General features: G+C 34.9%; 2 protein-coding genes across 2 annotated transcripts in view; one reads left to right on the top strand and one right to left on the bottom strand.

Moving 5' to 3' along the window:
• Positions 1–4,516: 4,516 nt before the first annotated feature.
• LOC119834608 (STE20-related kinase adapter protein alpha-like) lies at positions 4,517–9,574 on the top strand. The gene is made up of 7 exons (XM_038359011.1): positions 4,517–4,681; positions 5,178–5,410; positions 5,893–6,070; positions 7,095–7,287; positions 8,319–8,442; positions 9,062–9,183; positions 9,441–9,574. The coding sequence occupies exons 1-7, from the start codon at positions 4,517–4,519 to the stop codon at positions 9,515–9,517; spliced, it is 1,092 nt and encodes a 363-aa protein (XP_038214939.1). The 3' UTR covers positions 9,518–9,574.
• A 1,672-nt stretch (positions 9,575–11,246) lies between these two features.
• LOC119834486 (triokinase/FMN cyclase-like) overlaps positions 11,247–11,820 on the bottom strand; it is a 10,131-nt gene continuing 9,557 nt past the window's right edge. The window contains exon 15 of the mRNA XM_038358862.1: positions 11,247–11,400. Within this exon, the coding sequence (XP_038214790.1) occupies positions 11,286–11,400 (115 nt within the window). The 3' untranslated portion in view covers positions 11,247–11,285. The remainder of the gene's footprint in view (positions 11,401–11,820) is intronic.

Here is an 11,820-nt window from a genome sequence, read left to right as displayed (position 1 = left end):
ATGGCCATCTGACTATTTTTTCATCTACATTTCATTCGAAGCTGATTCATGCTATACTATATATCTACACTTTGAAGTTTTTATCGTTGATATGTCATGTTTTTTAATTTGAAAAATTAATTATCATTGTGTGAATGTAAGATTTATTATACACAGTATTTAATTATTTTACCATGTTATCATTCCTATGAGCTATGACTATGACTAACTCCATATTACAAATGTTTGTCAATGATCACGTACTCGAAACAGCTAGCACCTTTATCGCGCAATGTCTTAGAATCGTTAGTCATTATTATAAAATAAATCGCTCTTAAGGTTAGATGCTCTATTTCTTATGAAAATTAAACAATAGATGGCAAGTATTATCAACACAAATATGGATGAATATCTGGAAATAAAATATTATTATTATTATTAACACCACTGGCCACAATTGGCAACAACGATCTACCGACCGGGCACAGTGGTGTGCCTTAAGAGAGGCCTATACCCAGCAGTGGATAGCTGATGATGATGATGATTACAGATGATTATTAACAACATTAGTGGATTAATACATCATTCGAATAGGCTTGTATGTTTATCAAATGTGAGGAATACTTTAAAGATTTTTTCAGAAAATTCTGCCGCAAGAGTCAAGTTTGCCTATCCATCAGTATTATATGTGAGCATTCAATCACCCTTCGCACAATTTTTTTGATTGATGTCTTCAATTAAATCCATACTATTACGTATACTTTATTATACAACAAATAGTTCCTGAAGGTCGCCGTAATACGACGTAATCACTTCAAGAATTACAGTTCTTTTTACTTGTTTACCATAAAATATGGCACAAAACCTGATCTGCAAAGGGACAAGCTAAAACAAATCATGATGTACCGTGAATGATCATTGGTTTCAGAACGCATTTTTATTTCTTAAATCAAAACTCCACAGATTACACATTTATTACATCGCACATTAGACATATATTTACGTTTATTGCAAATAGTTTAAGTCTCTTATAAATCAAACATTTGATGTTTTATTAAAGAAGGTGTAGTTTACTAATGTTATTTTGTTATATCTTGCGCTTTCTTTTTAAATGCGTGACTTTCTTGAAAATTGGTTGTGGTTTCATGTGATTTTTGAACGTGTTCGTTGCCATAGTTAATGGAAATGCAATGAATTCGTGTTAAGTCATTACTAAATAGTCAAACAATGTCGCTTTCCGCTGTCTATGTGTCTGTATGCTTAGACAGATTTTGATGGAGTTCTTTTTTAACAGATGGAGTGATTCAAGACGAAGGTTTGTGTGTATATAATATTGTATATTGCACCCGTGCGAAGCCGGGGCGGATAGCTAGTCAAAAATAAATCATAATCCGCACGAGAAAAAGCACTCTCAAGATTTATCTCAAGGAGAAGACCGAACAGACACTATTACGAGTATAATCTGACAGAATTTATTATGAACGAACGTGTGCTTGACAACGGTAATTTCTTTCAAATATCACACAGATAAACATATCTCACCTAAAAACGTCAGTTGCGCAATGTAACTACACAGGGGTTATTAATTCATAGATCATGATTTAAAACGGCCTACATTTCGCGTCTAACAAAGTATGTTAATATGCGAATGTTTGCAGTTTGAGCTATAATTACGAATTGCTTCGAAACTTTTGTGACCTAGAAACTACTTTACACGTCGATTCTTATATGACTTCTGTTTATTCAGCCTCGTTGTAGATAAATGGGTGTGATTTAAGAGTTAGGACCGGCTTGTAGGATTCCTGGAGCTTTAATGTCAAGGGTAGCTTACAATTGTACAAAGAACTTAAAATCAATAATTAATTAACAATAAGTAGTATCTTGTTAGGATACGTATTATTTATTTTTATTTATTGTTCATTAAAAAGCTCAAACTATTTAAAATCAACTCAATATCAGAGGACTAATTTCATTATATACTTATAAGGTAGACTCCAGAATGTTTTGTCTATGGCACGAGAACAGTTCAGAAATCAATAGAACAGCAGCTTCCGGTTTCCGATGTCTAGACATCAAGGCGGCATTAAAACTGTAGCATGACGCAATGCGGAACAAATGAACAAAATTATTATCTATGAATCCAAAGAAAAACTTTCTTGATAAATATAATAATTAGACGAAAAAGTTATACCGCATTATTGAGGTTATGGAAACACCGGCTGTTTGCTCGCAAAATACACCAGTGATACATAAAATTAAAATAAGATTATGACGGGTTAAATGGCATGGATCGTTATGGAACGAAAGCAGAATGTGTAACTCTACACTCAACTCCAGCAAGCACGTGTTAATTCAATCTAAGTGCCAACTAATGCCTAATGAGAAATTGAAAAAAAACAAGTATCCACATACCGGTTACACGGAAGTTCGAAAATCCACAAATCACTGTCACTGCCACGGTAAAATAATGCACAAAGATATTTCGCGGGCGCGTTTCGAATTTGGAATTTTTCGCGATAACCAAGTGGAGATTTCGGGCGCGCGTTCGATTGGTTTTGGGAAATTTCGGCGGCAGTTGACGGTGGACTGAAGCGGGCGGGCGGATTCGGACGCCGTCGGACGCTTTCGGCAGCCTTAAATTTAGAACTTGGCTCTCTCCCCGGTTTTATATAGCCGTGAGTACATCGTATAAAGCGTATGAGAGATGCGGTCGCCGCCGCGTATATATAGGAATTACAGCTTTTTATTGAGTGGATTGGAAATTTTTGCATTCCCAACAATGCGTTGGCGAATATATGGATGTGACTTTCTTTGGCAATGTTTGTTATAATTTTTTGTGCCAAACTAACAGTCACCATATATAAGCATACGTAATAAACATGTGATGAGTTTTAAAGATTTAGACATATAAACACATGCAATAGCCAAAGCTACCACCGAAAGCTATAATTAATATAAGCGGATTTACTACACTATACTGCATTCTAATCCTTATGAAAATATGAAACTGATGAATACCCTCAAATTTGTAAAGAAATTGAGTAATGAGCAATACTCATCAACGATCATTATCAAAGTATTCTCTAAAAAATTCTTACGGAAACTGACCATGCAAGTCTCTGGAAGGTGCTTGCAGACCTTGGTCGAAATGGCTGGCTTCATTTCTAGACAGATTGAAAAATAGCAAATAATTAATGGTCATCGACCGCACAAATAAGATGGATGCCATGGATACGACTAATTTAGACATTATCGATTGCTTCGTCTACCTAGGCTCTATTATTACTAACAATGGCTCTTGTGAATCTGATATTCGAAAAAGAATAGGAATTGCCAAAAACGCAATGTTTCAACTGCATAGGGTGTGGGCTGATAGAAACATTTCTATAGTAACCAAACGGAAAGTAGAAATATCGTTAATTTTCTATGTTATTTTAATGGCTCCGAAACCTGGACAATGCGCAAGGCAGGCTGTTCTCGGATAGACGCTTTTGAAATGTGGTGTTGGCGACGCATCCTTCGTATTCCTTGAACTGCACGTAGAACAAATAAGTTGATTTTAAAGGAACTGTGCATTATCAAAAGACTATCCACAAACTGCTTGCAACAAATTCTTCAGTCACTTTGCAAGAAACAGGGGGTGATCTTGACAAAGTACTTATCACTAGCAGGGTAGAAGAAAAAAGGACCTCGAGGTCACAGTCTAATGCGCTGGACAGACCAAATCGGAACATCTGTAGTAACTAGCGTATCAGTATCCACATAGCAGAGGATCGGGACAAATGGCGCAAAATAACAAGAAAATAACGGCTCCAGAATGATCACGACCCTCAGCAGTGAGGATTTAGACATAAAGAACAATAAGTAGACTAGCGCCATCACTTTCCCTCATGAAAAAATGATTATAATTACTAATAAAATTTCACTGAAAGCATATTTTCAAATACTCGACGTATCAATAGGGATATTTTTCATGTTTAAATTAAATGCAGAAAAAAACATAATACTGGTTAACGTCATATACGTAGATCCTAAGTGCCTACATTTTGTAAGGACAAGAGGAAATTAAAACCATAATTTTTAGGAATTTATTTTATTAATATACGTGACTAGTATCACGACTAATTTATTTCTCTCTTTCTTGATTTTCCAACAGAAATTAAAAATATATGTAATAAGTTTCTAAACTGATTTTCATCTCATCATTATGACAAAATAAGACTGGGCTTAAAGGTCTTGTAACCAAGCCATTATTATCTTAAAAAAAAATCATTATGACAAACGTCATGTGTCAAAATATCTAACTTCAAAGACAAAATGTTTTTCTGACAAACATTTGAGCTACGCGGATTATTTTTTATAACTATTACTATTGCTTGTTTTCCTTCTTGGTTTGTTTATTTATAGATATATATGTATTAATGTTAATTATCGTTTTCACGAGTAAACACCGCACAATAGTCAGTTCTTATGACATGTTTGTAGACAGCGCTTGTACACATTATTTTAATTTTACGTGAAAACTTGCCCTAGAGAAATGTTTAACCCTGACATCAATGATTATCAATTGACTTCGATCATATCTGAGTGCTGTGGTGGTATTGCAGTTGTTTATTCAGCTATTCACAAGCCAGATAATCAAAATGTCGCTATCAAGAGATATTTTGTTGACAAGTCGAAAGAAAAGGCCAATTTGATACAGGTACAATAACATTTACGTCTTATTATGTACGGACTTAAATAAGTATTACTTATAATATATCATAATATGCGTTCCAATCAGTGCCAAATCAGCTGATTTTCATTCATAATATGATTCGAAATTTTGTAGCTTTGGGCAGAAATTCTTTTACTCAGATAATAAGGATAATGTGAGTAAGTGAAAAGTCCGGTGTTTTTTTGAAGGGTATGGAGCAGTTGCCCTATATATATGTTGCACTGAATGACTTACTTAATAGTCAAGTAGATAGGTGATCAGGATTTTGTGTTGCAAGACTGAGATTTTTGGTACCTGGTAATCAAACCCTCCATTCTTCTGTCACACAATCTTTGGCAACAATCAATAAATTACAAATGGACCAAACACCAAAATGAGTAATTGTTGTAGGAATAAAAATATATGCAGTTTTATTCGCTCATTAAATAATGAATGATTAAATTTAAAAAAATGCTAAAAATTTGCTTAATTTAACTTACAGCAAGACATACTAACTCGAAAAGAGCTGCAGCACCCCAACATCCTCCCATACCTGACGTCATTTGTTCATGGCCAGGAACTATATGTGGTGTCTCCCCTGATGGAACTCGGCTCTTGCAGGGACATCCTGGATAGATACTTCCAAGAGGGTTTGCCGGAGTTGGCCTGTGCCATAATATTGAGGGATGTGTTAGCCGCTCTACAGTATTTGCATAAACAATTTTATGTCCATAGGTATATATAATATTCTGTTTTTATTAATAACAAGAGTTTTTCATTTTATACTTAACCATTCAAATTAATACCACTTCCATAGGGTTCCGTAACCAAAAGACCAATCCAGACCCTATTACTAGAGTATTCACATTCTGTTTGTCTGTCCGTCCCACCAGGCTGGTCTCATGAACCAATATAGGTAGAGTTTTCGGAGATATGCCTTTCTCTTAATAAATTGTACAGATGACCAGCTTTTTTCACAGTTGCTCTTTAGCTTATTTGTATGAAATCACAAGCGTGTACCATTCGCACTTGACCAATGTTTTTAAATTTGGGACAAATTATTCAACAAGAAAATAGACATGGCCCATTTTGTTTTACCCCAGCCTTCCCAGTGCATTCCTTTCCAGGCGCCAATCCTTTCTTATCCCATACCCATTGGAAGTGGGCAGCGTAAAAAAAAACACATTTATGTTAAATGAATGCTGTTCACTTTACAGGAGTGTAAGAGCGAGCCATGTGCTGTTGGACAGACATGGTAACGTTTGCTTATCTGGTCTGCGGTCTGCAGCCAGCATGATGGTGCGAGGCAGGCGACAGAAGCACTTGCACAGCTTGCCTCCACCTGATCATGATAATGCCAATCTCATGTGGCTGAGCCCGGAGTTATTGGAACAGGTATGGTGTAATGTTTTTAAATCAACAATCCCAAATACGAATGAGGATATAAGTAGTGTTCTTTTTATAACTTAATAACTTCATGTCTTTTCAACTAATTGGCATGATTATTTTTGTGTTGAGGGGAAATTTTTTTTTCATTTCATTCATCCCAGTTAAGAATCCACCACGCCCCCAGGAATGATGGTGATTTATTTTGTACAATGATTTAATGATTTATTTTGTGAATGGAATTGTGCATTTTTGTATGCTTTTTAAATCAATCATCACACAAGAATTGTATTACATATTGTTATATTCAAAAGTAATGTATATCATTCTTACAAATAGAACATGGTAGTGTTATGTTTGAATTATTTATGCATAGTGAGTGCTTTAACATAAATTTTAGTTTATTAACATAGGTATATAACCTAGAAGATCTAGGCACAGATAAATGTAATGTATTCAAACACACGAACCAACAATAAAGATAATAATGGATTTTGAATAGAATAGTTGCTTTTGTGCTTAGGAAAATTCTTGCAGTATATGTTTTAATGTAACATACAGATTATAATATACAAAGTCACTATTGTTGACTTGAGTAAAATGTTTTAAGTTTGTTTAAAATGTACTACTTGTACATATTCTAAACTGTTATTCAACCCTAAAATTGTTAAATTAAATATTGTAATTTAAAATGTCTACCAAGATTAATCTAATCTTACTAATACTATAAACGCGAAAGTTTGTAAGTGTTGATGGATGTATGGATGTTTATTACTCTTTCATCGTATCTGTATGAAATTTGGCGAAGAGTTAGGTTTTAGTATGTATTAGCGCTGAGGCTTCTTTCTATCCGGGTACCATGCAAGTGACGTCACGGGTTACAGCTAGTCGAGCACGCTTCGGCACAAATTTCCCCACAGAAAATCGGCGGGAAATCTTAGCATGTAAATGCTGTATTTCAGTATAATGATATGAATGCTGTAATAAAATATGCTGCAAAAAAATATAAATGCTGTATACTCACACATTCCAGAATCTCAAAGGCTACGACGAGCAGTCGGACATCTACTCCCTGGGTGTGCTGTGTTGCGAGCTGGCCAATGGTGCGGTGCCGTTCGCGGAAGTTCCAACCACACTCATGTACACGGAGAAAGTGAGAGGCAACAGGCCGCAGCTGTTGGACTGCTCCTCGTTCCCGGAACCACTTGATGATGGTGAAATGAAAAGTGAGTGAAACAATAGTGATATGATGATAGTGGTGTGGTTGTGAATGTAAAAATAAGCACAGTAGACACTATATGTCTAGGAAATTTAATTAAGTCATTGTAGAGATAGCGAACAAACTGACATATGTTTATGCGTCCAAATGGTTGCTCTGCAATTAATTTTAAAATAAGCACTCAAACGATTGGAAACTGTATCAAATTTGGTAAGGCCATTGTTGAGATAGCAAACAACCTAATAGATGTTTGTGTGTTCAGTTACTTCTTACGTTAAATAGATTAAGCTAGCTACAAGTCAAACTACTAGCAGCTTTTAACTGTCTTTGGTATAAAAAAATCCCGCTCTAAAAATAGCTTAGGTTAGTTAGGAAAATGATTGAGCTTTCTAAGGCTACATGTGTGTGTTTATAATTGATAAGGTAGTATTTGATCTTAATAGCAAGAAACAAACTAATAGAAGAGTTAAATACATATTAAATATTTGCTGTATTAAGTAAGAGTACCTGGTTGACCGAGCTTTGCTCGGTTTTAACTTCGTGAAGTTAGATTGTTCATAAGCGTTTTTTTCCAAGATCGTTTAGGCATTTTTAAGTGAACACATGCATAAGGAAGACACAAAACAATATAAATAATTAGTCTAACCTCAAAGCAAACACTCATTGACTTCGTTACTTAACAACGCCATTTGCTGGAACTTTAATTATTCACCAAAAAATAGTATTATTTTTCGCCAATAGATGTCAGGAAGAAAAAAAAGGTATTAGTATTATTATTCGCCAATAGATGTCAGGAAGAGTCGCTAAGTTTAGGTCGATAAAACACGAATATGACATTTTCTAAAAAAGATTCCTAGCTAGATCGTACAATAATTGCTCGTTTAAAGGTATAAGATGTATTCTCAAACATTTTTACACTCAATTAGATATAGAAGTACTTTTGAATCGTCATAACATAGTTTTAACATTTACCATCAGTTCGGAAAGCAGATTCTACCAAGAAGAGACGGTATAAATTGATGCGTTATGTCTTTGCAGGCATGTACAACACGGACAGCGGCGTAGGCGACAGCGCGGAGGGCGTGTGGCGCGCGCGGCTCGTGTTCGCGCGCCGCAAGCTCTCCGACCCCTTCCACCGCCTCGCCGACGCCGCGCTGCACCGGTGAGCGCACTCGCGACACACTATACGCTACGAGCTGTGTGCTACACAATACATGCTACGCGAAACGCGGTATACGCTACGAGCTATCTGCTCCATGATTCATGCTACACGATGTATGCTACGCGATACGCGGTAAACGCTACAATCTATATCCTCCACGATACATGCTACACGATACATGCTACGCGATACATGTTACACGATAAATGCTACGCGATACGCGATATACACTACATGGTACCTGTTGCGCGTTACATTATACATGATACACGATACATGCTTCACGATACATGCTACACGGTACATGCTACACGATACATGCTACGCGATACGCGGTATACACTACAAGATACATGCTATACCAAACACAGAATACGTTACAAGATACATGCAAACGTACATGTTACGCGCTACACTATACGAGGTATACATTAGGATACATGCTACGCTATACGCTATAAGACACATATGCTTCGCGGTACACACTATACGTTACAGCTATACCTAAAACGTGTATATAAACAGAGGCTATACAAAATTATATAGTTCCGTATTCATATATCTCCACCCAACCTGTTTAAAATTCTAAATGGTAATTATTATTATCTATTATTTGCAGCGATCCAGACAAGCGGCCGTCAGCAACTCAGCTGTTGAATCATCCGTTTTTCAAACAAATCAGGAGGACAGACTACCTTCCCAGCCTCATTGGTAGGGTTCAACCAATCAAACCGGATCAGAGTGAGTAATGCTTTTACGAATTAGATACAGAGATGTGTTGTTTTTGTAGTTCATGTGTGTATTGACTTTTCATCTTGTTTATCTGATCATTTTGGTTATTGTAATACTTTTTATTATTGATATTATCAATTTGTAGATTCTGCAAGAACTTTTTTTTTTCTACCATCCACAGCTTAATAACACTTTTATAAATGCAATATTACTTCCACTCTGTATTTCTGTTATATTTTGTTATCCCTTCTTTTATATGTTTTCAGATGACATATCAGCGTTATTATTAGAAGAGAAGTTGTCAGAAATGAACATGGAGAAAACTACGGAGTGGGACTTTTGAGACAATAAATTAATTATTAGATGACCAATTCATAGATAATGTTGTTATATTTAAATTGCCTCAATGCAAAATATATTGCCATTAATTAAATCCCTTGTTTGCTGTGATTTTAAGTAACAAAATAAAATATTAAAAGAAATGAGAAGATTTCAGTGTGAGATTACAATATATGCAATGAAAGAAAATCGTTGCTTCTTCATATCTACGTGTTTTTTGGCATATGACTGTTCTTATAATGTGTATATGTATTTTAACCTATTATATCTATTATATAATACCTATTATATCGTACAAAATAACTAATATTATAATGAATAAAATCTCGTAAGTTTTCCCTAAATTATACTAATAAAATATCTAGATATATGTACACTCTCATCTTTACTACTATGTGATACAATAAAAATATTTTTTGTACATTCGAATATTGGCCCAAGACAGCAATATTTTTATACATTGGTATTACAATAGAAATACCCACTCATAAACAAACAAATAACGCATCAAATTAATGGAATTTTGGCGCCAAATTACATGTCATTTTTGTCAATGGGATGTCAAAACGCATATTACACAATATTAAGGTTCATAATTGACTTATAAAAACCCAAAAATATGAAATAGTCTAATGACATGTGGATTTATGTGCACTCGCTTAGAATATTGCCCTGCCGGCTTTTATTAAAAACAACTTTAAACAATTCGCGTAAGGTTTAAAATAAAATAATATAATATAATAATAAAGTAATATACGCTTAAAGCATAAAAACAACATTTTCGAGCATTACTACGTATATGCGGAGAAAGCCGGAGATTTGTTTCCTTTTCCTCACCCTTCCCAGTCCATTCCTTCTTTCCGCTCGTCTTTCCTTATCCCTAACCCCATAAAATTGGAAGCGTAATCTCAAAGGCACCTCTGCGAATGTTCATGGGCTATCGCTGGTGGTGATTGCTTATCAGGCGAACCACCAGCTCAATTGCCCGCAATGACAAAAAAAAAGTGACTGCATGTGGGTTTTTATATATCAATGGTTCTAATGCGGTTAGGTTACACCCTTTTTGAATGGAGCAGCATAGCATGGTTAGCAAATAAAGATATTGCGGGAAAGTGCGTGACACGTAAGTGACAATTACTTATATAACTGCAAAAGGTCCTAACTGCATTTGAACTGGTACTAAATATATTAGTACATGGTCCTTCTTAATATGTGAATAAAATCGCTTTTGCTAATGCAAAAATGCTTATGATAATTCATTAGTAATTAAATTTTAGTATTATTTTTCAACCGACGTTCCCAAAAACTTTCTAAGTGCTTTTTTTTTTGTTTAGTGACTTGATATCTCCGTGGGTTAACCGATTGATGTGAATATTTTTGTGTGTTATAGGAAGTTGTTGTCATATGGTCCCATTTCAATATTTATAGTGCTGCTCCCAGGGACGTCAGAGATCTTATTTGTAGAAAAAATGTGTAAATTATAGAATATGAAATGGGTGTTTAATTTTAGATATGATGTTAGTTTTGTGAATAAATAATATTGTTGGATATTTTTTTTAATATACCTCATCTATTCATTGAACTTACTGTGACTTGCAAGACGAAGATATAATATTTATATCTCCATCCTGAATTGAACTCACGATCCTTCATTTCTAACTTCAAGGGTAGAGTAAAACAAAACACTAACAAAATCGCAAAAACAAGTTTTGAAATAAAAATAAACAACAGCAATTTAATAAACATTTTTATTAACACACACACATTTAAAGCTAACAATGTTCGATAATAGTACGAAGTATGGCTTCGATCCACACAGCGGCCGCCCGCGCGCCCGCGTCCTCGTCGCGCGTGTACACGCTGGCTACGTACGACGCGCGACCCGCCCTGCGAATATGCACTTTATTTGTATGGACTAGAGTTGAAAATAGTTTGGCATAGTGTATCCACTCGCTTCGTATACGAGGTGCGTCGCGCCTGAATGTAGGCTTTAAAATTATATAATAACATATAATATTCATGAAGCAATCTTAAACATTATAAATATAATTACGAAAGTGATATGTATATTTATAATATATGATCAAAATAATCGTAATTGTTTATAATTTATAGCATAAATGTTATGATAGAATTAACAAGAAATGGGGTATATTTCATAATGGCGTTTGAAACATGAAAGTTAGAGAAAGAAAGAAAGTATTCGAGATTACAAAAAAACAAATAATTTGTAAGCAAATTACCTAAAGTAATACAAAATATTAGTACATTCAAATCATATTTATTTCTAACGTTTTAACACATTAC

This window comes from Zerene cesonia, chromosome 19 (assembly GCF_012273895.1).
Source record: "Zerene cesonia ecotype Mississippi chromosome 19, Zerene_cesonia_1.1, whole genome shotgun sequence".
NCBI classification, from domain to species: Eukaryota; Metazoa; Arthropoda; class Insecta; order Lepidoptera; family Pieridae; genus Zerene; species Zerene cesonia.
Note: the sequence above shows the minus strand (reverse complement) of the source record. Positions and strands in the feature narration are given on the sequence as shown.